Source organism: Chlamydotis macqueenii, chromosome 5, assembly GCF_036417535.1.
Source record: "Chlamydotis macqueenii isolate bChlMac1 chromosome 5, bChlMac1.mat, whole genome shotgun sequence".
Lineage (NCBI taxonomy): Eukaryota > Metazoa > Chordata > Aves > Otidiformes > Otididae > Chlamydotis > Chlamydotis macqueenii.
In genome coordinates, this window is record NC_141560.1 from 53,664,904 (window position 1) to 53,690,324 (window position 25,421).

Below are 25,421 nucleotides of genomic sequence, written 5' to 3' on the forward strand. Positions count from 1 at the left end.
ATTCAGATATTCAGTGTGGAGATAACAGCAAATGGGAGGAATTGCCAGCACAACTGAGAAAGGGATTACGGCTCAGAATGTTCTTGAGAAACCAGAGAAAGAATCTGGACCTCCCCCCTCTTGAAAATAACTCAACAGAAGTGAGGGTGAAGTGAGACAGGATAATCAGCTGGACAAATGGAGGACGGAGAGAGATGTTCTTGCTGGTATAATCAGTTAGAAAAATGTAGGATGGAGAGGAAGAATTTCTACAGAAAAGGTGCTTTTGATCATAATCCATGATACGGGTTAATCATGCCCATGCTTTGCTGGCCAGTGCATCAGAGTTCCCTTGCATGGTTATCTCTGCTCTGTGCTGGTAAGGCTTTCCAAGAGAGGCAAGAAATCCTCAAAGAGAGCTGCACAATCAGATGGGGAGAAAAGTGATGAGAGAGGGGTTGGGAATTGGGATTGTTTTGTCTAGGAAAGGGAAGGCTGAGGAGATATTTCAAATATGGAAAGGGCTCTGATGGAGACCCAGGTTTGCGCAGGCAGAATGAAAAGCAACGCCCTGTGGTGGGGGCAAGGGCAGTCTGGGCTAGATGGCAGGGGAAACGCCTATACCCCAGCTATCAGGCTAGCAAAAATCAGTGCCAGCACTGCACTGATGGGATCCAGCAAGGAAGAAGTACCAGGAGAGCCAGGGCAGGGCTGGACAACACAGTGCCACCTTCCCAAGCCCCTTCCACTCGCCCCCTTCCTCCCAGCCCAGTAAAAACTCAGGTTTCCTTTGACTTGGGCAATGAAACTACCCTGGGGATAGCTGCCTGGAGTCACAACGTGGCAGGTGACAGCAAGCACTGGCGAGGTTGTAGGGAGCTTATAATGGACTCATCTTCGCGTCCAGAGCTCACTGATACCAGCTGGTTTGCAGGCATTGACGATGGCAATTTGAAGCATGCACCCTGCAAAAATGAGTGAACAAGTGGTGGTAGCTGGATCTGAGTATTTCCATTTATATCAGTGCCCCTTAGCCTTGCACAGCATTGTTAGCTGTGAAAGTGATGGAGGCTTTTCCTAGAGCTACCAGCGCAGAGATGAGACTACAAAATTATTCCATTCCTGCATGCCAAAGGCACAAATGATTACAATTTCACTTCTGACTCCTACTCATCCCGCCTTGTAGAGATCAGATTAATCGTGGCGCATGATCAAAGAGACTGAAATGAAGAAACCAATAACCAAATGGCTGCAGTTACCCTGCTGCAAAACTTGGATGGAGATAAGGACTGCAATTCTGCTGCAAATTAGCCTGGGCTTGGAGAGGTGAGGGATACAGCGATAACTCCATGTTTTTGTGCTAACAAATACTCCAGCTGCCCTGTTTCGGTGAGGAATCTGCTATTACATTGCTAGCTTCAGAGAAAAATGTCACCGCCTTTCGGGAGAGTAAAATCAAAGTGCGAGACCCGTGAAAATGAACAGACTCGCAAAGAGACTTTACCGTGTGGCGAACGTGTGTGGTGGCTGGGAGCACTTGTGGGCTTAAAGCCCAGCATGTCCCCAGGTCACTGGTATGGGCCAGCTGCAGCCCCTGTAGCACCTTCCCCTCCAGCTGAGCACCAGTAACCCACCGTAAATGGGCCCTTAAACTCACCATCCCTCTCATGGGACAGAGCGGTGGCTTTAATGAAGGCTTAGCACCCTCCAACAGAAACTTGGCAGTGCAGGGCACGTGTACCCCACTCCTCCTCCTCCTCCTCACCCGCTCCTGGCATACCACCACCCACAGACTCCACTGGCCGTCCTCGGCAGCTCATCGGAGAGCTCCACCAAAGCGGAGCCAGATGGAGCTGCCAGCTCGCCCGTACGAGATGGCACAAGCTTTTCAAGCCGCCTCTTCCTGGGCTGCCTACTCCCGCGTGGGAGGTGTAAGTGAGGCACATGTTGCTTCCCCGAGTAAGCGGTCCTCCAGCGTGTCCCAGTGCCACCAGCACCGGCACTGAAGCCTGTGCTTTGTGGGCCTGCAGACCTGCCAAGCATCAAAGCCAGCTCTGATAAGCACCATGTCACCTCTTCCAAATGCCCTCTGGGGGGAGAGTAACTGAAGGTGGAGCATTGTGGCTGTGGACCCAAAAGCAGAGGGATGTGATTTTCGTGGTCACCCTGCTGTGTGAAAAGCCTCTCTGCACACAAAAGCCATGGACCTTGACCTTGCCCACCACCGCATTGAAGTGGTGCCAGCAGCAGCATTCCCAGCCTGGGAAGTGTAATTCCTGGGAAGAGCCTCCTCCTTGCACACTCCCACTTTTTATTCCCACTTACAACTTTGCAAGGACCACAAGAAAGAGCGTCCACCTCTGTCCCTTAAAGAGACCCACTCCAGCCATCCTGTGGGATCCGCTGCCTGCAAAGACAGGCTGGCTGGTGGCAGGGGAAGATGTCGCCTGCTGTGGTACACATCTCCAGGTGGAGATGAGGTGTTTGTAAGGGTGAGAAGAGCCAGGGTCGCTGTGGGATGGTGGCTCTGGCAAATCTCATCCTTAAGCAAAATTCTGTCTTTAATCCCTAGCATTTTGCTGTCTCAGTAAAGCCAAGCACACACAAGGGAGGAGGACAGGCAGCCTGCCTGCACCCTAGCTTGCCAAAAATGAATTCAGGTGCTGGCCACACCACAGACACTTTCCTCAGGTTGCCATGGAGCTTCATTCCGGTCACAAGCCCCCTGCAACCAGTGGTGCTGGGAATGCCAGCTTTGGAGATGGGAAGCAGCTGGTATGGGACTGCATGGGAACAGGCAGGCAGCCATTGGATTTGCACTGTTTGGGAAGCAGAGCACAGCCTTTCGTGGGCTGGATGAGCTGGTGCGAAGCAGAGACTCACACATCTCACTGCCATCGCCATGGATTGGGCTGTCTTGACACATTTCTGGGAAGCTTCATCTGTGCTGCAGACGTGCTTCTGACCTCAGCAGCCTTTCTGACCTGGAAGACACTGGGATGCTTGGAGAAGCAGCACTTCCCTCGGCGGGGAGCAGGCAGAAACACCTCATCCTGCCCTATTTTCATGCTGGGCTTTCAGCAATCGGATAAACTGTAAGCAAAGATCTCTTGCAAAGGGAGAAAAAAACCCCTTTCACACCCAAAGCAAGAGGGCTGGGTATTACTCTGGATCCCAGGGATGCTGCGTAAGGGGCTGTCACCTCCTCGGAAGCCTGCCAGGGCAGGGTACGGTGTGGTGCAGTGCCAAGGGTGGCACGTGGTGCCCAGGGCGGGTATGGGCTGTGTTAACACAGACCCCCCGGCCATGGGCAGCCTCCTTGCTCTTTCCTTATCTCTTTAGCAAAGGCCTCTCCAGGGTCAGCCCAGGCCAAGATAAGATGCAACCTTTAATTACATGAGTTCGGTTTTGCAACTACCAGTGCTCACCACCGAAAAGCCACATTTGACCCTCTCAGATCTGCTCTGCTCTCCATCTCTGGACTATTTGTAGCTCAGTTGGTTGCAGCCTGCAGCTGAACTCAAAAAAGGTTTTTTTTTTTTTAATGTAATTGCTTTTGCACCTCTGCTGTTGCATGGGAGGAGGGACAGCGCTGCCTTCATCTGAGGGGTGTGGACTTCGTCCACCAGCTGTGATGGTGGCATCTGCCACACCCGGCCTAAGGCCACCACCTCTTCCAGCAAGAGGGCTCAGGAGGTACCATCTGTTGTGAGCAAGGGTGGTGGTTGTTACCTGCAGCAGATGCCACAAGTGACACCAGACACATGATAATAAAACAATACACAAGAAAATCCCTTTTGATCCCTCTCTGTTGGCCTTCACTCGGGATGCGGGACGTGTCCCTTCGCTGGCTCATCTTTCTCCTTGGTAACAGATGGATGTTGAAGTCCCATCCCCCTTGGCGATGCTGGGGCAGGCAGGCGGGAGACAGATGGCGATGGAGGGGAAAAGGGTCCAGATTCTCCCAAGTGGCAGAAATTGCAGGAATCCCTGTTTGCTGGAGCCAAGACATTGACCTGGAGCCGTGGGAGGGAGGGAAGGCGGAGGCGCGTGGCTCTGCCGAGCCCGGAATAGCAGAGCAGCTGTTAAGTTATCACTTGTAATTATTACAGCATATGGGAGGGAAAGAATAGCTCTCAAGGGGAGAAAAACAAATAAGGAAAAGGCAGGCTGCTGCAGGGCTGAGCTGCAGGGAAGAGCGGCACTCGACACCCCAGCAGGTCCCCGTCAGGTGGCAAGGGCACCGGGGGACACGTCTGGGACAGCTCTTCCCCTCGGCAGCCAGCAGGAATTTGGGTGCAAATATTTGCACCCGCAGCACCAGGTGCTCACCCTTCTCACACAGTGTCTGCTGCCCACTCAGGGGCGTGGGTAAGCCAGGGAGAGGGTGACACCGGCTGGGACGTTACAGCGGGATGGAGCCTGGTGCGCTCCCCTCTGGTCCCTTCTCCCATGCGTCATTCTGCTGCTTGCTCTGCAATTTGGCAGGAGACATCAGCTTCCGTGCATGAGTGAGGCCGTGGGTGGCAGGTGGCAATGCTGGAGCTCCAAGTGCCTGCACACCACGGTTTGGAGGGAAAGCACCCAAATTTCTCATCTAGGGATGCTGGCAGTCTGTGTCTGGTGCTGCAGAGGGAGACAGGACTGGCAGCACGAAGCATCAGTGCTCGCACCGGCCCCTGCAAGGCAAGGCAGGAGACAGCAGAGCCAGAGGAAACACCTGCCCTCAGCTTCAGCATGTGCCAACGAGCCCCAGCAAAGCAAAGCAGAGCTGAAGGGAAAGCCTCAGGCACGGGCCCTGTATGGAACAGCCTGGGGAAGCCACAGAGAAGGGGAGAGGTGACGCGCGGCAGCACGGGGAAATTCAGAGGTGATTAACAGTCTGTCAACAAGGAGCAATGCCGGCTTCTTTCAATTTTGGCACCACTTGGAAAACAAACACTGTATGCCCTCGTGGCTGTTATTATTCTGGGCTTTCATTATTAAAAATATATATATATATATGACAACAAGTCTTTGGAAACATGGAGCCATCAGCAGTTGGGCCAGCTGCATCTCACTTTTGGGCTGCAGTGTGGGGACAAGAAGCAGTGAAGGGATGCTCCCCACCCAAAAAACCCTAGGAGACTTAGTGAGAAAAATCCAACTATCTCTGCATGTATTAAACGCAATGATTTAAATTCACAGATTAAATTCACAGCTGCTGAACTACAGATTTCTGGAGGCTAGGAGAGCATTTTGGGCCCTTTTTGATGTTTGCTTGTCCTGTGCAGCAGGCACATGGATGCAGAGATGGGGCAAGATGAGCAGGAAACATTATTTGTCCTGTTCCTATGCTCTGATGGCTTTTCCCTGGACATCTGCTACTGGCTACAACTGGAGATGACACACGATTGGGGTGAGGGGCTAGGGAGTTAGGATTTATTCTGCAGGGATATTCTTATGCTCCCTTATATTCATCAGTCTACTGCTTTTGAGCTGTATTTATTTTCTCTCTGCTGCTGCATGCTCCACAACAGCATAATGAATATCCTCAGAGCAGGTGAATCAGCACCTGCTTGCTCACCTAGATCAACACTAGCGTGTCCCTGGATCTCTCATCCCAGGTCAATCTGATCCCATCACAAAAAGCTGCTGGCTCCACTGAAAAGTGCCAACATCTGCCTGAGCAGGAGATGGAGAACCCTGGACTCACTGGATCTATATGCCAGGATCAAAGCACACCGCTCCCAGACCGAAGCCAAGAGCTTTGAGCGATGGCTCCTGTAGGTGAGCAGGACATGGATGTAGACTTGTGCTGAGCACTTGTTGGTCCCATGGGAGCCAGGGAGATGCTCTTCAGCTCTGATACCCTACTTGCACATGCAGCACGGGCAGCTGCTGAACAGTGATGATGCTGCAAACAAAGCCATGGCAGAAGCACTAGAAATAGGAAAAATGGTTCAAGCTCCATGATCCAGAACAGGAATAAATCGCATGTGGCAGGCAACAGCCCCAGCACCCATTAAATAAACCAGTCAAACCCTGCCAGCATCCCGAGATCCTTGCTGAGGCAGGTGGGGTGCTTGGAGAGTGAAGGACCAGCTCTGCAGCTAGCACACATAAGCTGGCCTGGGTGAAAATCAGGGAGGTAACATCAGTTTGCACCAGCTGGGAATCTAGCCCGATGCTTTGTAAACCACTGGCCCTGCCAGAAGGGCTGACCCCACCTCATGCACTCCAGGGTGCTGCTCAAGGACATGCCTGGGTAACACACCTCCATGGGCAGGAAAAGAGGACTTCTGCTGCCTTCCTGAAAGGCTGGAATGCTGCTCGATGGCTGATGGTGTGGGGGTGACCTGACAACACAAATGAACCTGGAGGTGCCTCCCACTGCACGGACACCTGAGAAGCGAGGGAAGCAGGGAGGCTGAGATTTGCAGAGCCACTTGGTCCTTGTCTCCTCTGTCTGCAGTGACCCAGGGGCAGGGAAGGGCTGCAGCAGGCAGGCGGGGGCTGTGCCCTGGGGTAGGACACAGCTTGGGGTGTCTTGAATGAAAGGATGGAAATTCTCACAGTCTTTCTGCCAGAGCCTCCCTGGGGGCTCAAGCATCCAGTGGAAGACAGAAATCCTGCCAAGAGCTGCGAACGGAGGAGGAGCACGTCTGCAGCTCTTTGCTGTTTCCACGTTGGCCCTGAATTGGCAGTGGCTGAGTCGGAGCAATCAGGGTCTTGCTGGCTAAGCCCTCCTGCTGCCTGAACCCCCTCTGCAGCCCTGATTCCACCTCCCATGTCCTCTGTTCTTGGCTCAGGGCAGGGTGGCAGTGATGCCAGAGCTGTCCCCATTGGGGCTCAGCACCTGGCAGGGAGCAGACACACACACATGCACACTCACACACACACATGAACACATACAGAGTCCCCCTCTTGCACTTTCGGTGACCTTCCCAAATGCCAGCATGACATTGTTATCCCTTTCCATCCCTGCCCACCTGTGTCGGCAGCGCAGTGCCCTCCCGCTCAGGGCTGGCAGCACTCCCACGCAGGCGTCCCATGTGCCCCATGCTCCAGAGCCTGCACACACAGACACATTTCCCTAGGAGGGGGCACTGCCCAGCACGGCCTGACAGAGCGTGCAGTGCTCCTGCAGCATCAGCCACCAGCGCCTGAGAGCTGAGAGGGGCAGGCTGGCTGCTCAGCTGGGGATTCAACAGAGACCTGCTCCTGCTGCAACAAAAGAGTACCCAGGTTGTGTGTGGATAACTCCTTTCCCCTTCCCAAACCACCTCAACTGAGTTGGGCATGGAAGAGGCATGATGGGGGAAGCACTGAGAGCTACCTACTGCCAGAAACGTGATCCTGCAAACACACCTTGAATCCAAGTGGGTTGCTCAGGAAGGTTGTGGCATCTTCACCCTTGGAGGTATTCAAAAGCCATCTGGATGTGGTCCTGGGCAACTGGCTGTAGGTGGCCCTGTTTGAGCAGCGGAGTTGGACCAGATGACCTCCAGAGGTCCACACCAGCCTCAACCAACCTGTGATTCCATGAAGGGGTTGTGCTGCTTGCAGGAGAGCTTGAAAGTAGGAGCAGAAGCATCAGACACTTTAGAGAAAAGGGGCAGGAATATGAGGGGAGCTAGAGGCTGGGGGCTGAGGAGAGGGCAGGGTATCCAGGGCCCAAGATGAAGTATTCAGCCCCCACATCATGCTCTGCCAGGTGGAGTAGGGTCCCACTGGGCACTTAACAGTGATCCCGATTCTTACGACCTCCCTGCTCCCCTGCCTGGGCTTGTATCCTACAAACGGGGTGCTCTTTCTCCCTAGCATGATCATAAGACGCCAAGCCTTCTGCTGGGGACAGATAGTGAAGAAGGCCTTGACCCAAAACCTCAGCCCCCCACAAGACACTGGGGTTTTCTGGAAGCTGGCCCCAGACTGAAGGCCAGCAGCTTGGCTCTCTGCTGGTGCAGGCAGGCCTTCATCCATCTGGGTTACACCTTCGGGGTCTTCACCCACCCAGCTGAGTGCTTGAGGTGGGGTGCACAGCAATGGTGATGCCTCCTGAAGAGGCAGATATAAAATTCAACATGAATTAGCTGCAGCTGATCCCAAAGCTGATCCCTCCTTCTGCTCATCTTCCCCTGTAAATCACTCGCAGAGTTGCTCGATCTTAAGGTAAAGTGACCACTTTTTCCACAGCAGTGAGGGCCTCTCCTTTGTTTTTCCATGCTGCTAGTCTAATCCAAAGGTTTGTGTTTGGATTCCTGCTTCCCCTGGACCGTTCATAATCCAAAAAAATCAGGATTAGGCAATAGCAGTTGAAAGAGGAAGGTAACACCTCTCTTTTTCTTCTTCAAAACCACCAAAACTGACAGTAGATTAAAAAAAAGGTATAGGACAAATATGGGAAAAGAGAGGGTTTTTTTTAGTTTAGGTTATTTTTTTCCCATTTAAAAATTAATTTATTAGTGATCATCCAGGGGAAAAAGATATTTCTTGCTTTGATCCCACAAGAACTACGAATATTTTTAATTCCTGACTATCCCTGTGAAGCTCCAACTGGGGATGCAGCAGGACACATCCCCTGGAGGGTCCCAGCAGCTCTTGGGACTGAGCTTCTGAACGGAGAAGATTTGGTGACTAACCCAGTAAATCTTCTGGAGAAGATGACCCTGTTCTCACCCTGGCTGTTGTTCCTGGTGTGCAGCATTTTTCTCGTAAGGGCTGACAGGTCTGTATCCTGACCCTGGAAGATGTTTGTCTTGGCAAGACCGTGCAACGGTAGCAGAGTAATTTGGGTGGTCTAGAAACACCATGCTCTCCTCTAACCCCTCCACTCTTGAAGGGGGTGTTTCTTTGCAGGGGATCCCTCATCCCTATTTCGTTACTAGCTCCATGTCTGATCCAGCCGCTTGTGCTTCTCCCCCTGCGGCACGATGGCCTGGTGCTCCCAACCTGACTGCTGCTGCCAGCATGTCCATCTCCCCCTGTGCTACCCAGCACAGTGTGCTGCTTCCTCTCCTCGCTGAGTGCCTTCCTCCTGAGGCAGATCTCCCAAAGGTTTCCATCTCTTGCTCTCGTGGCAGTTTCACCTTTGCTCTTTCTACCTGGACCTGCCAATGATGTAGCTCCCTTACGTGGCAGATGGTGTGGCCATGACTGCTCACACCCTTGGTTAGTGTGTGCCCTTGCATGGCCCTGGTCCACGTAGACTTGATCAGCCCAGGGCATGACCAGGAGACAGCACATGCTCAGCACCATCCTCACAGGCACCATGGCCGGGGCCAATGTGTTTTTAGCTGGTGGGGAGAGAGCAGGTACTGTGGTACTCGCCTTCAGGCCCCTGTCACGGCTCTAGATGTCCCCTGGGGTGTGGATGATGTTGATGACAGGAGTCTGCAGCACGAAGGCGGCCTAGGGATGGAGAATGGACTGGGTTGGTGCTCGCTGTTGAGGAAGAAGTGTCTGATCCTGCCCACAGAGCAGCGGTAAGAATTTGGGCGCTGATTCTGTCAGGCTCCACGCAGGGAAAAGGCTGGGACAGAGGTGACATAGGTTAGGTGGTGGCAGATGTTGAGCCCTTGGACCAGCCCTCACGGCCACTGCTGTGAAGCTCTTTGCAACCCAGCAGGGTCTTCCAGCACCATCCTGCCACCAGGAGGAGGGACAAGACATCTACGGGGCGCGGAAAGCTATGGAACAGAGAAGAGCAGCAACAAATGCAAACCCTGCCCAGCTTGCATGGCTCTTACAGCGAGGTCTTGCCTGGGAGGTACCAGGATGCCAGCAACTGCTAGCACGTGGTGGGCTGAACTGGGTGAGAACCAGGAGTGGGGCAGGGGAAGAAGGATGGAAGAGATGAGGGTGGGGATAAAGGGGAGAGAAGTGCCAGAGAGCTTTAACACAGCTGGGCTGGGAGAGGACTGGATTCAGACTGGTAGACCTGGCAGCAGGGATTTGCCCCATGGGAGCACAGACCCCAGGAAGCTCTGCCTGCTCTGCTGGGCTCCAGAGACAAGAACTCACTGGCCAACAAGGGAGGAGAAGCTGGAACTCAAGCCTGTTTGCACGTTGTAGCTATGGCTTGTGACAAAGATTATCTCCGTAAGACATGCTGGGATTGCGCGTAGCATCATCAGATGCCCTACAGCACCACAGATGCCCCACAGAAGTGCCACAGCTTTCCAGTGCCAAGGCAGGGGTTGGGGATGTTCTCCATTACATTTTGTGGGCATTGCAGGTCTCATAAGGAAACATTTCCAAATAAATCAAAGTCATATGTGATTCAAAAAGCCACTACCAGCATAGCACATTTTGGGGGCACCACGCAAGGCCAGCAGGCTGGATGCTGGAGAAGGTAAAAAAGAAAATTTTGAGCCCACTGTGCGCCAAATGCCTCCCAAACGCTCTGGAGCTGCTGCTGGGTTTGGTTTCTGAGTCTTTTTACTTTTAAAACTCGCACTTGTGAGACTCTCTTCTTCCCTCTAGCGTCCATTTCAAGACGTTCCTCTTGCTCTTCAAACTCGGCGAAAGCAGGGGCTTGCCTGGTTGCATGTGCAGTCACGCTCTTCCTCAGGTGCAGGTTTTGCATTTACAAACGATACTGCATCCAGGAATGTGACACACTATTTTTCTGGTTTACACTGTGCCATGCAAGAGGATCCCATTGCAAGGGAGATTTAAAAAATAATCTCAATTACTCCCCTAATTTTATCATGATCATGCTGAGCTCCAGCTGCGGATGTGCAGGCGCAATGAGGTTTTTGATGGCAATGGGGAGAAGACGTGCCCATGGTGGATGCCTGGGTTGAGGCACAGGTTGGAACAAGGCCCTGCTCTTGTTGCCTCTGCAAGACCACACTACAGCTCCTCTCAGATCACACAGTTTGACCTTGCTGTCCTGCAGCTGCCCTGCCCTGCCTGCCCCCCTGCCCACACCTCCCTGGAAGGTCCAAAAGCTTTGCAGGCCTCAAGGGGCCACATATACCGACACAGGCACACTGTCCCCAGCGGTCACACGCTCCTGTGCCATGTGCATTCTTCAAGGCTGGTCCTTTGCCTCAGCCAGGAGAGGAAAGATGTTTACCTTCAGATTTCCAGTATCCTCCAGGGGAACTTTAGAGGAGCAAGATGCTGCCAACAATAAAAAAATGGCCAGAATACTCTGGCATACCGAGAAAGCTATTGCAGGGCAGGAATCATCTTGTCTGGCATTGGATGGTACCAAGCAGACATCTAAGCTGGCTGAAACCTTGTTTTATCAATGGAGAGTGGCACTACTGCAGCACGAACCATCTGAATAATCATATCCCGAAGTGTCCATGTTCTACCATTGGAGCAGACAATGCCCACGGCAATGAGCCCGAGCACGTCAGGCTCTGAACAGTGGCAAGCCAAAGAACCATGTAGGAAATGACCGTGGGCTGACCTGTCATTTCTATGTATTCGAAGAGGAGGTGTGTACAAGACTTTCCCTCCTGAACATCTCCTGGACTTTATCCTCCTTGGCAACCAAAGAAAGTATCATCCAGCAATGAAGACGAATTTGTTCCAAGTGCAAAGCCAGCTTCAACATGAGTAAGTAATGGCCTTGATAACAAGCACAACAGCCACGAGCTCTGTGCAGGAGGTGGGCTGTGCACACAGCTGTGATGGGGACACCAGATAGGGCTAGCATCCCCTTTGGCTTGTCTCCAAATGGGATTTTAAGGTCCCTGTGGCAGGCTGGGCTCTGCAGAGCCGGGAGGTGCAGTACACAATCCAAGTCTGAGCAGGAGCTGCCTTCACGTGTCAGGGCCCATTTGTTTGGGTGGGATGCCATCCCAGACATGCTCCCTTCAGAAGGAGGAAGGATTTTTAGACACTGAAATAACTGTCTGGCTGACACGCAGCTCCCTGCATCTTTCTCTGATTGTTATTTAAAGCTCTGGCTGAGCAGAGCCTTTCAGTACGCAGGGCAGCACCAGCCGCTCCAGCAGAGCTGCCTGCAGGACACCAGCTAAGTGATGCTGAGAGGCCTCCTGAATGGACTGTGCTTCTGTTAATGCCGAAGCATCGTCACTTTGGGCCAAATCCTTTTGCTCCAAGCCCTGTTCCCTGCAGGGCAGCTGCTCCCAGCTAACCACTTCCCCCCTTAGCAGCACGTGCTGATGTAACTTAGCTCCTGGCAGAAAACTCTTCTCTGCTGCGCTGATTTATTAATAGGTGAGCGGGGAGCAGCTCTCACTCCTCTCTCCTGCTTACACACTAGATATCAATTTGGCAGCTGGCAGGAAATCCCATTAAAGCAGCAAGATACTCAAAGGCATCAGCAGCTCCTGGCCTATTACAAGAAGGAGGGGATGGACACCTGGTAACGTACATCTGAAACTGGTTGCATTCAACTGGGCGCAAGGATCCTACCGAGATAAATATTAATAGAGTCTGCAGAGGCAGGGATGGGATGGGCTCTTTCATTAAACGACTTTGTCCATATTCAAGGGACCAATATAGGATTTTAACAGAGGAAACCGTGACAAGAAAACCCACAATAAAACTCCCCATATATTTCCCTTTTGGGCAAAGAGAATTGAAATCACTAGTAGCCCATCATGCCTGACATTTCCTAATTAGCCGATTAAAGCCCTGGCTGGCTTTTATATTTTCCAGATGAGTGGATGAGCAGAGGCTAAAATCAGAGCAATAATTTCCTCTGTGGATCTGTTATAGCTGTGCAGATCTGATTTGCAACAGTCTTGTTTATTTTGCTTGTCCTGGAAACTGCGACAGAGAACAGCCTGGCAGCTCTGGAACACCCTGATGTGCACCCGCTAGCGGCAGAGAGGAGACTACCGGCCCTTCTTCCCCGTTAGGCTGGGCTGTATCACAAGCTTGCTCTCTTCACAAGCCTCCTTGCTGCTCCATGCACGACAGCCTGCCACTGGGTCTCGTTATGCTTTTAGCTTCAGAGCACACACTCTTGCACATACTGCTCAGCAGGTCGGATTGGTCAGAAAGGAGGCAACAAAGGTGGCATGCAAAAAACTCATGCTTCTGACAGAGCTGTCTACCAATGTTTGGCTCTGCTATCTGCTAAGCTCTCATGTGCTGAGAACTAATCAGTCTTCCTCCACTTCCTCACCAAAACCATATTAACAAGATGCGTGCATGATGGAGGGAAGTCAGATTCCTACTGGTGCTGCTGCTCTGCTGCCAAGTTGCTTTGCCTTCCTCTCTGTATGCACAAAACCATGCTGGGTAACACAGCTGTAGATCCACCTTGGGAAAGCAACGTCAAGAGCTAAGCGTTGTCGCTTCGCTAAGCATGAGAGCATCCTTCCCTGGCCTCCTGTCCTGTGCTCTGGGCATGCGGTCAGCAGTGCAGCTTGAGACTGAGCGCGCCTCCCAGATAAGCATGGGGCGTCCTGCCCACAAGGTCCATTTGGGAGCAGAGCTTTTGCTTTCCTGCACATAACCTAGAGGTTCAAATGAAGAGAGCGGCATCAAGACGCTGCCCTGCAAGGGCTCTAGGGCCCCCAGCTCCGGGCATTGCTGCTTTCTGCTGCAGGGCAGTGCCACTAAGGCCACAGTGCTCACACCAATTGCTTTGCTCCTGAGGCCTTCAAGCCAGCTCTGGATGCTATATCCTCATGGTGGCACTGCCAGGACACAAGAGCACATGGCTTCAAGCCCATCTTACATACCCATCCCCACTGACAAACACCTGAGAAGGTGCTGGGTCACCAGCCGATGCAGTGATCAACAGGGAGTGGACATCTTATCCTGTCTCTGCACACATGCCACACAACTACATGGCGTGTGACTGCCTTGGTTAGGTCATTGGGTGGGCAGAGTTGGTTAGTAAGAGGTAGGGTGGGTGTTTTGAGGGTCACACACTGCCTGCACCCCTGAGAGTTTATCGCTGGGGTATGTGAAAGGAAGTTATAACAGGAAATCCTGAGTTAAATGGTTTTGATGAAGCCCTCAGTGACTCTTACTTCCCACATATAAGGGCAGAGTTTTTTTTTTCATTTAACCAAGCCCTCTTCACCACTGCTGGGAAGCTCCTTGCCCCATGCATGTACAGACCCAAGTTGTGTTTGCTACGAGATGAGCTTACGGGTGCTTTGAGAGTACTTTCCAGCTCCATACCCAGAGTTTTGCATCTGCAGATGCACACGTGCAGACCCATCTAGCTGCCCCAGTTTCCACACACAAAAACTCACTTGTGCTTTTTTTTCCTCCACCCCTTTGAAATCAAAGATGCAAATTAAGAAGGAGGCTCTGAATATCTGGAGAAGACAGTTCTACCCATCACCCGCTGATACGACCCCGGATGTAGAGAAGGGCCTGATTGTCACAGTGCTGACTGCCAGCAAGAGCTGCAGACTTCAAGCAGGCGGGGAGGGCACAGAGCGTTTCTGAAAACTATGCTGCCACTTTCTTCTTTCTTTTACAAGGTCAGATTTTTTTTTGGTGATGGTCATGGTCAGTGACACTGGCAAAAAGTCAATTTTAGGACCCTGTTTAAGGACACAGCCACTGTTGTTGGGCAACATCTGACGGGAAATCCTGCCTGCATCCATAGTATTGCACAGAATCACACGCCAAAAAGTTTTAAAAGATTTTTGATTGATGATTTCCTCTAGGACTCACCAGAGCTAAGCAAACTAGCTTCAAGCTCCAGACTATTTTGTAGGAGAAAGTGGTGCAGGTATCATCACAACGAGTGGAGGTTTTGGGGCCTTCTCTATTATTCTGCTCCTCTACATTAAGCTGACCAGTAGAAAGAAGATATAAGCTAATCCATTAACTCATCACACAATTACTGTTTTATCAACTGATTTAAAAATATATATCTAACATAGTAACTTAAATCGGAAAAAAATGTGATGACGCTTGGTTTCAGACTGCAACATCAATAAAATCGTAAGGTGCAGTCTTTAGGATTAATATCTCACACTCTGCAGTCACTAAAACAGATGTTTTGAATCTCACCTGAATATAAAGCAAATGCCCTATTGAAAAAACAAGAGATTATTCCCTTACTTCCCTGCATTGTCTTTGCTGCAGCATTACCTAAAATTATTCAGTCATATGAAATTGGAAAGCCTATTTGATCTAAAAAAAGTAAGGGTGGGATGCCTGACTTTGAAGGCACACACGGAGGAGGCTCCAACACCTGCTTACAGAGGTCAGCTCTGCTAAAGAAATTCCGGCATGCGATGTCTATCCATAGAAGCAAGAGAAATCCTTCCAGGTAGCTATGGAGCAAACAAACATGTTAACATTGGGATAAGCCACTTGGTCAGCATTCGCTCCCATAGTGATGTAGGCAACAAGAACCTTGGTTGCCTGTGAAAGGGGTGAGCTCCTTTGGGGACACCAGGTCTGAAACCACCCAGCCTTCCTGGGCTCTTCCTCAGGCAACTTAGCCCTCCCTTTACAACCTGCTCTGGTCCTCTCAAGCCCTTGGCTTTGTCCCTTGCATGTTAAACATCCAGGACCACAAAAGATAGACCATGGGGCTGCTGCTAGGTCAGGCTGCTGAGCGTGTGAGGGAACACCCTGTGCGCCTCACCTCCTCCAGCCCCTTCCACAAGCTGCTGGCTCCATGCTCTTCTTGGTTCAGTGTCCCTGCCTGACTCACAAAGCAAGGCATGGTGCAGATGAGAGGAAACACGTTAGGATTTGTTCTGTTTTAGTGCATGAAGGCTGCAAAAATAACCACGTTTGTCTGCAATAAGAGGTTGATTAGCTCTTCTGTTGATCAGCGGGTGCTCTTTAAAGAAAGCATTTCTGGACCAGCTGTACTCTTAATTGAGGCAAATCATGTCATTTGTTTGAACTGCTCTACTTGTAAAGCTCTGCATTTAGCTTGCAGAAGAAGCTGAAAGATAGGATCAGTCCTTCAAGAGCATGCTATGTACGTGGCTCCAACACACGCTGCCACCTGAGTATCTTCTAGGACCAGAGACTTTTATTCTGAGATGTTGTGGAGGCAGTGGGTCTGTCTGGCAATGACTGCAGCATGGCCCTGGCAGTCAGGGGCCAAGTGACATTGATCAGCCCAAACCTCTCCGAGGCTTTTGTGGATGAGCAGACAGCTGGCTGGTGGTGGTTGATCTCTCCAGGAGGGCTCTCATTCATGATGTGCCTGAGGAAAAGACACATTGTGCTGAAATTGCACTCTGAGTCTGAGGATCTATATTCTCCCCACTGGCTCTGCCATCTCCTGCTCTGAAAACTGAACCAAAAGCTGCCAGGCCTGGGAGCAGCACAAGGCACACCAGCTTCCCACACAAGGCATGCGCTCTCTGCCTGTACTGCTCTATAAAGACTATGTTAACTTCAAAATCAAGGTGTCAAAACTCCTCTGTTTCATTTCTTCAAAGAAGCAACATGATGCTAATCTTACAGTAAGTGGGTTCAGAAATAACCATGTTTTGGTGCATGTGACACTTATCTAATGCCTACTTTATTTTCTGAAGCTCTTTCTAACATGAATTAATATAAGTTTCTAGGGAAAAAAAAAACAACAGAGTGGGATGTCAGGAACTTGTCCTGGGGTTTACTCGAGGAGAGGCTTGAAGAAACACCACTACAAGAGCTCTGCAACAAACATGAGCATTGGCCCAGCATGGGGAACATGGGAATGGATGTAAGAACACAGGAGAGTTCTGGGCTATTATTCAAGAAAGTACAAAACTTCCAACACTCAAGTGATAAGGAACATGAGAAAATGTTTCCTTTAGTGTTAGACGTCAAAGGTAAATGTCAGCATAAATAAAATGAGTTATTTTTACAGAACAGGCAGTAGACTCCAGAGACAACACAGAAGTCTGCTTTTTCCTTCCATTAAGTCCATTCTCTTTTCCCCGGACACGCTGCAGGCAGTGCTGCTGGCAGCACACATACCTGATGCTTGTTGATCCAACAGCTGCTGGTCCTGAAATAGCCCTTTGCTGTCCGGTGCTCCCAGCAGGATGGCACTGCCCACGAGATCCAGAGGCAGTCGGCACGCTGTGCTGGCTCAAGAGGGCGAGTTCCTTGCCCAGAGGCTGGGCTGAAGTTTCTTGATAAGCCCTTGACTGGCACTGCTGTGTCCACTGCCTGTCCTCCTCTTGGCTGGGTATTTTTAGGTACCTTACCCTGTGGTTTCTTTTTTTCCAAGGTCTTGCCACAACATCCATTACAGATGCAGGTGAAGGGCTTTTTGGAGGGGATGGAATTAGACAACGGTTTGGGTTGGAGAACACTGCACCTTCCTGAGCCTGTGACAAACCTGAAACAGGAGGGGAATCACTGTGATTTACCAGTTCATCGTACTGCTAAATGACTGACCCAGTGAGCAAAAGGTTTCAGAGACTGCAGTGTGATGGAGCTGGGTGGGCATAGGTGTTCTGGGACACACAGTGATGCTTTGTTGAATTGCTTCCTCTGATAGATGGGGGTTTGGGTTACTTGGCAGCCTCCCTGCCTGTACTGCTGGTGATGCGGCAAGCACTGGAACTGCTCACGAGCAGTGCACAGCTCAAGAGGGACAGGTCAGCTCACCCATCCTCCTGTTCTCAGCCAAGATCATATCTGCATAATCCCTGGCCAGTGTTTGCACTGACTTGTTTTAAATACCTCAGGACCCCATCCAGTGATCTGAAATTCAAGGCATAGGGATAATCACAGATGAGTGGATCCACTTTTCTTTAATCAGAGGCAGAGGTATGAGAACACGATCTTGAGATTAGCCTTGACATTACGGGAAGCGCCTGACTGCTAGGGAAAATATGGCACTACAGGCAAGTTTACTATCTGGCTGTTCATATTTTAGCCCATGTAATCCTCAGGTGCAATATATAAATATAATGTGCATATATATATGCTTAAAACCATTCTACATACCACAGGGATCCAATTGCTCTTGCCTATTAAAAGAACCAACCGTATCTAAGAGCCTGATGTGCAAAGTTCAGGGCAGGAACACAATCTAAAGAATGCGCCACCAAAACTCAGGCCCAAAAAGTTCAGCTTTATAGCTCGTAATTGATGGGGATGTATTTGACAGCTTAGGCAACCACATAAAGCTGATATAAAAGCTTCACTGAACAGTTTCCATCATACTATATGCTTTAAAAATGTCTAGATTTCATAGGGGTTTTTATTTGTTTTTAAGTAAAGACACTCTAAAAGACTGGTATGCCTGACTCAAGAGCCCGAAATAACACTCAACGACTTCCAAAGTCCTTCCTGGTCAGAAGGATTGTTTCCAGCAACAAGTTCTGTGAGAAAATCACATTGGGTAGGACACACTTCTGAAGTTAAGTGTTGAGGCATTTAGATATCCCTCTACGTCTTGACACCATCTCAAGTCACAGAGGTCAAGTGTATTTTTAACTGCCTTGCTGAATAAAGTGTATCAGTTGTTAAAGTTTTATCAGGTATTTGCTCTGCAATACACATCCCAGTGACAGTGGGCAAAGGCTACTGTGTTTGTAATGACTTAAATCTTGCTTATTATAGAATCATAGAATCATAGAATGGTTAGGGTTGGAAGGGACCTTCAAAGGTCACCTAGTCCAACCCCCCTGCAAGGAGCAGGGACATCCCTGACTAGATCAGGTTGCTCAGAGCCTCATCCAGCCTGGCCTTGAACGTTTCCAGAGATGGGGCTTCCACCACCTTTCTGGGCAACCTGTTCCAGTGTTCTATAATTCGCATCGTAAAAATTTTTTTCCTAATTTCTAATCTAAATCTACCCCCCTCTATTTTAAAACCATTACCTCTCGTCCTATCGCAACAGGCCCTACTAAACAGCCTTTCCCCATCTTTCTTGTAGGCCCCCTTGAGGTACTGGAAGACTGCTATCAGGTCTCCCCAGAGCCTCCTCTTCTCCAGGTTGAACAGCCCCAACTCTCTCAGCCTGTCCTCATAGGAGAGGTGCTCCAGCCCTTTCATCATCTTCGTGGCCCTCCTCTGGACCCTCTCCAACTGGTCCATGTCCTTCTTGTGTTGGAGGCTCCAGAACTGGACACAGTACTCCAGGTGGGGTCTCACCAGGGCAGAGTAGAGGGGGAGAATCACCTCCCTCGACCTGCTGGCCACACTTCTCTTGATGCAGCCCAGGATGCGGTTGGCCTTCTGGGCCGCAAGGGCGCATTGCCTGCTCATGTTGAGCTTCTCATCCACCAGCACTCCCAAGTCCTTCTCCTCAGGGCTGCTCTCAATCCACCACCCAGCCTGTATTTGTGCCTGGGATTGCCATGACCCAGGTGCAGGACCTTGCACTTGGCCTGGTTGAACTTCATGAGGTTGGCATGAGCCCACCTCTCCAGCCTGTCAAGGTCCCTCTGGATGGCATCCCTCCGTTGCAGCGTGTCGACGGCACAACTTGGTGTCGTCGGCGAACTTGCTGAGGGTGCACTCTATCCCACTGTCCATATCGCCGACAAAGATGTTGAACAGGGTTGGGCCCAGCACGGACCCCTGAGGGACGCCACTCGTGACCGGTCTCCACATGGACATTGAGCCGTTGACCACCACTCTCTGAGTGCGGCCATCCAGCCAACTCCTTATACACCGAGTGGTCCATCCATCACACCCATGTCTCTCTAGTTTAGAGAGAAGGATGTCGTGCGGGACAGTGTCAAAAGCTTTGCACAAGTCCAGGTAGATGATGTCAGTTGCTTGTCCCTTGTCCACCGATGCCGTCACCCCGTCATAGAAGGCCACGAAATTGGTCAGGCACGATCTGCCCTTGGTGAAGCCATGTTGGCTGTCACCAACCACCTCCTTGCTCTCCATGTGCCTTAGCATGGTTTCCAGGAGAATCTGCTCCATGATCTTGCCAGGCACAGAGGTGAGGCTGACCAGTCTGTAGTTACCTGGGTCTTCCTTATTCCCCTTTTTAAAAATTGGGGTTATGTTCCCTCTCTTCCAGTCATCGGGGACCTCACCAGACCGCCACGACTTCTCAAATACGATAGCCAGTGGCTTGGCAACTTCATCCGCCAGTTCCCTCAGGACCCGCGGATGGATCTCATCAGGTCCCATGGACTTGTGCACCTTCAGGTTCCTCAGATGATCCCAAACCTGCTCTTTCAGTACAATGGGCAGTTCTTCATTCTCGCAGTCCCTGCTTGCACCTTCTACAGCTTGGGTGATGGGACAGGAACTCTTGTCGGTGAAGACTGAGGCAAAAAAGTCATTGAGAACCTCAGCCTTCTCCATGTCCTGGGTAACCAGGACACCAGTTCCCTTCCGGAGGGAGCCTACATTTTCCCTGGACTTTCTTTTGTCCCCTACGTACCTATAAAAGCTCTTCTTGTTACATTTTATATCCCTGGCCAGATTCAGTTCTGCCCCGGCTTTGGCCTTCCTTACCTTATCCCTGGCCACTCGCACAGCCTCTTTGTAGTCCTCCCAGGCTACCTGTCCCCACTTCCACCCTCTATAGGCTTCCTTTTTCACTTTCAGTTGGTCCAGGAGCTCCTTGCTCATCCACGCCGGCCTCCTGGCCTTTTTGTCTGACTTGTTTTTCATCGGGATGCACCTCTGCTGAGCTTGGAGAAGGTGCTCCTTGAATATGGACCAACTTTCCTGGGCCCCTCTTCCCTCCAGGGCCGCCTCCCATGGCACTTGGCCCATCAGGTCCCTGAAGAGGCCGAAGTCCGCCTTCCTGAAGTCTAGGGCAGAGAGCTTGCCATGTAGTTTCCTTGCTGCCCCGTGAATCTTGAACTCCACCATGTCATGGTCGTTGCAGCCAAGGCTGTCCTTCAGTTTCACATCCCCCACCAGCCCCTCCCTGTTGGTGAGCACAAGGTCGCGCATGGCACCCCTCCTTGTCGGCTCCTCTATCGCCTGCAGGAGGAAGTTGTTGTCCACGCATTCCAGGAACCTCCTGGACTGCCTGTGCCCTGCCGTGTTGTCTCTCCATTATGGTCAGTTGCTTGTGATTTGGGATCTGGGTCATCCATTCCACCCCCCCTCCCACACACACACACACACTTAGGTAATACTAGATTTCAAACTTCTTCATCAATCTTGTAACCAGACCCTAGTAGATGGGCAGATCTATGCCCAACCATTCACTTTTACAGTCCTATAGGGCATGACACTGGTACACCACGAGACATTTGGGGCATTGCCTACTCAATTAAAAAAGATGATGAGATCATAATAAATCATACTCAATCTAAAGAAATCATATTAAAACTAAAAAAGATCAGATTAAATCTAAAGAGGCCATGAGATCATAATCTAAGACTTCTGTGATCACTGGACAATAGGTCATTCCTTTAGATTTTTCCAAACAGCTTCTATTCTTGCTGAGGTAATATTGTTTATGTTACTGTTAACACACAGAGGCTTTGAACAGTTTAACGATAATTCTGGTTTTTTTCAAAATATATTATATTTTTCCAAAGTTTAATAGATTCATTTTTGCCCCTGAAAGAAATGTAAAATGAAAACTCCCATGCTAATATTTATTAAAGCAAAAAAAGTTATTATTAACAATAGAAATAGATTAAAGTTGTACTTTTCTAAGCTACTGTACTTGAAATGTATTTGGAATAACCATTATTAATGTTCCTAATATTCTTAAATGTGATATTCAAGAAGTAGTGAAGAGCAGGAATTCTGCTTTCATTCATGTAAATGCAGTTCCAGAGAGGTCTTTGGTTTTGCTCCTGAGCAGAGCACGTTTCATTTCTAACCTCTTTACTGAATGCATCCCTTTGGTTGCATATCTTTGCAGAATTCCCAGTTGCCCAGTTAAATCTTAATCATTAGCTCAGCCATTATTTCCATCAGTGCCAACTGGGGTAAAATATAGCTCAGTTGGAACGACAGTATTTTAGACTCACCTGGCACTGCCATAAATTAGTGACACAAGGTAAAAGACAGAGGCACGTCCTTCCTCTATCCTCAATGGATAGAGGTATAAGATCAGCTTTGTTCCTCTTAGTTCTACAGATCCATCAACTAATGGTCAACACAGCTGGCCACCATGTCCTGCTTAAAAACTGGAATGGATTACCTAGGGTCTGGCTCTGCAAAGATATTTCCAAATTGCTGCTCCAGAGCACAGAAGCCAGATCTCATCAAACACTGCAGTTACTGATACACCTATCTACAAATGGTTAGTAGCACGTATCACTACCTCATGCCAACCCTTCCCCAGAGGTTTAGGTCCAGTACCTGAGACAGACTGGGAGAGACAGGAGTGGCAAGAAGAATCAAGAGAAATCCTTTCAATGAGGTCCTCATCACAGGTCTCCCTCAACTCTTCTTCACAGTTGTCAGTCAGGCTGCAGTCTTCCTTATCACTAAGAGCTACTTCCAGTCCTTGGGTGGCTTTTTCTTGCTGAGCTGTCTGCAGGCACCTGGACATCAAATGTTACACCTTCAGTTAGCCTTCGAGATGTGAATATGCAGCCAGCCAAGTGCAGCCTGGCATGGCCACACAGGCAAACACCCAGACAGCAGATTTAGTCACCCATTGTGATTTACCACTTTCCTGGAGATATGGAAAATTATTCTAAATGGATCAGCCATCTAAGCTGCCTGTGTCTGATTATCTGAAAGTGCTCTAAAGTTAATCAAGTGAAATGAGGCAGACTTAAAATACTACACAGTGAAGTAAGTTCAGAGAAATAAAGGCATTTTTACTTCCAAAACAACGATTATCTGTCTATGAGATAGGGGAATCTCAGCATGGTGTTTTTTTTTCCTTTCAGCCTTTCATGTGTTTAGACTAATGTGATGCTTGCATAAAAATTCATTCCCTTTAACTTTTTTTCACTGTCTGAAGGTAGACACTGTCAAGACCAAGAATGTCTTACCAGTTATAAAAAGTAATTTCCTTGCTCTCTCTCGCTAAGCAAGCGAGTCCACCTTGCCTATGCTAGTCCTCAGCCTGCTCCAGAGAGACGTCAGAGCTTCCCCCAGGTTTCTTCTCCCTTGCCCACCCCGCAGATGCTCCAGCGGGGAGGACTGATGGAAAGGTTCCCACCGCAGGGACAGGAAGGCAGGAGGCCAAGACTATCCCCGGAAACCGCCACCAGGTGGCCAAAGAGTTTATTTTACTATCGCAGCAGAAAATGAACGCCCGTTTTACTGCACAAGATTTCTCCCGTGGTCTCACCATTTGGGCTGCTTTCTCTGTGCACTCAGTTCAGAGAACACATCTTCCCGGTGCAGATCTTCTCCTCCTCCTCCAGAGTCGTAAAAGTTTTCTGTCCTCAGACTGCAGTGTTTCAAAGGGCTTACTACGGGGGGCTGCAAAAATGACAGAAGTTATCTTGATAACCTCAGGAGTTCTCCCCAGCTCCATTTCTAGATTGTGGATTGTAGAAGGCATCAAAGCGTGATGTAACTCCTGAGTTTTCAGATCACTCCTCATAATTTTCCTGCTCCTCAGTTTTAAGAAGCCCCATGTCCCAGTCATGTGCACTGTTACAGCTTTGAGGAACCCAGGGTGGCAGAAACAAAACTGCTGTTTTATATCTCACTGGTGTACAAGCCTGTAGCACCTACGTCAATAAGCATATTAAGATTAGTACCACAGAAGACTGCATCATTGAGCATATGACTGCAGTCCCCTTCCACATCCTAGTTTATAATGCACAGCAATTCACTCAAATGTTCAAATTTGTGTCAGAAAATCTTCCAGTGCTCAGGCAGTGGCAGCAGAGGGACAAGGGAGGTACACATTTTTTCCAGTGGTTCTTTAACATCTATTGTCAGCATTAAGTGAGGCTGCTGACAGCGGAGCCATGCAGGTGTCCTCTGCACGCTGTTTCCCTGATGTAGCACAGCCTGTTTAAACGTACACATGTGCATCTGTGCCCTGTTGAACCTCAGGGCCCACAACAGCTAACTATGACGAGCCAGACTGCACCCCCTTATGCACATGGGTATCCTCTCACTAAGCTACTGCTGAAATGAGCAGGCTGATCTGCAGGGCTGGGGTACCACTCCAGTGATAAGGTGAAGAAACGTTGGCATAGTGTTTGTTTACTCAGTAGGAATGACCTTGCAGCATTAGCAATCTGACTATTTACGTCAACATCAAAGAAACATTGCTGAAAAAAAATCTTTTTCTTAATAGCTGTTGTAGGAATGCTATCAAATTTTGCAATCCTGACCTGCAGTTTGCTCAGCCAGGATGATAGGAAATGTGCTGCCAGCAGCTGATACATGATTTTCATGTGTTCCTTTACAACTGATAGTTAATTGCTGGTAGCACATGGGCACCTTTGTAACATCAGAACAAGAGACTCTCCATCCTCCTCAAGGCAAATTGCATGCTGGGGGGCTTTTGGGCTACAGAAGACTGTGAGCTGCCACAAGCCACAAGTGGAAGTTCAGTTTATCCCAGATTTATGAGAGTCACCAGGCAGGAACTTGAACCATACAAGAAAAACGTACACCTAGCTTTTGTCTCCTTGCACGAAGGGCCTTGGTGGGGTTCCCACATATAACTTGACTGAGTCCTAAGAAAAAAGGAAAAAAGAAAATATTTCACTCCTACGTTTAACAAACGGTGCTGTCTTTGAAATCAATCAACATCATTTCCCATAGACAGGAGGATGTAATATTTTATAGCATAGGTTCACAGTGTCAGCTGGCATGGCCTGACACTGCTGCTAAGAGGCAGTTTCTCTTTTTCTACTGGAATCTGTCTCCTGCTCCTGCCCTGCCTCCTCCACTGTGCTGGTGCAAACACTTGTGTGGCCACATGGTGAGTCAGATCAGGGAGCCACTCCAAATTAAAACTTGGGGGGGGGGGGGGGTAGGTGTTGTTTTGCAGGGTTATTTTTCCGCTGGATCTCGATCAGAATCAGGTTCCCCATGTGGCTATGCAGATGCTCTTGCCAAAACAAGAGACAAGGCAGCAAAGGGGCAGGAAGAAGCAGTAAACATTGGGTGAAACTGTCTCTATCAGTAGTGCTAGCTACCTAAAAGTGCACATGAAATTATGGCCTCATTCCCTGGCAGCTGTATTCAGCTTCCATGTACTTTTCCGAATGCGCACTCAGCTGTTGACACTGCATTGCTTCATCCAGTTCATCATCCTGAGTCCTACATACAGCAAGGAACTGAGGTGACACTGGCATCCGAGAGAAACAGCCCACAATGCTGGGAAAACAAACACCATCTTCCTATCTAATTTGCACTCTATGGGCCAGTGGAGTTGCACCATCAAGGTCTTTCCAGGGAAGGATGTCTTGGGAAGTGCCAAATATTGTACCAGAAGTGAACTCCTTTTCCATCCAGCTGTTCCCAGGAGCTACTAACTTGGCAGTACTTCCAGGTGGCCAGGGCATGAAGGGCAGTGGCACGCCTGTAGATCAGGTATGTGAATGTCAAGGAACTGACTCTTCTTTCTGAGGGACCGTGGAAACCCAAAAGAAAGTGCTCATTGACAGCAGCGATGCTGCTGCAGTACGAGGCTGCAGTACACATAGTTTGAGCACATGATGCAA

General features: G+C 49.8%; 1 protein-coding gene across 2 annotated transcripts in view; it reads right to left on the reverse strand.

Annotated features, from left to right (window-relative positions):
* Positions 1-15,746: 15,746 nt before the first annotated feature.
* The window catches only part of LRRC56 (leucine rich repeat containing 56), a 69,345-nt gene continuing 59,670 nt past the window's right edge, over positions 15,747-25,421 (reverse strand). For both annotated transcript variants that reach the window (XM_086748810.1, XM_086748811.1), the window contains 5 exons: positions 24,364-24,428; positions 23,078-23,211; positions 22,132-22,316; positions 16,855-17,221; positions 15,747-16,093 (listed from right to left, as the gene is read on the reverse strand). In XM_086748810.1, coding sequence (XP_086604936.1) covers positions 15,901-16,093; positions 16,855-17,221; positions 22,132-22,316; positions 23,078-23,211; positions 24,364-24,428 — 944 coding nt within the window. In that variant the 3' untranslated portion in view covers positions 15,747-15,900. The remainder of the gene's footprint in view (positions 16,094-16,854; positions 17,222-22,131; positions 22,317-23,077; positions 23,212-24,363; positions 24,429-25,421) is intronic.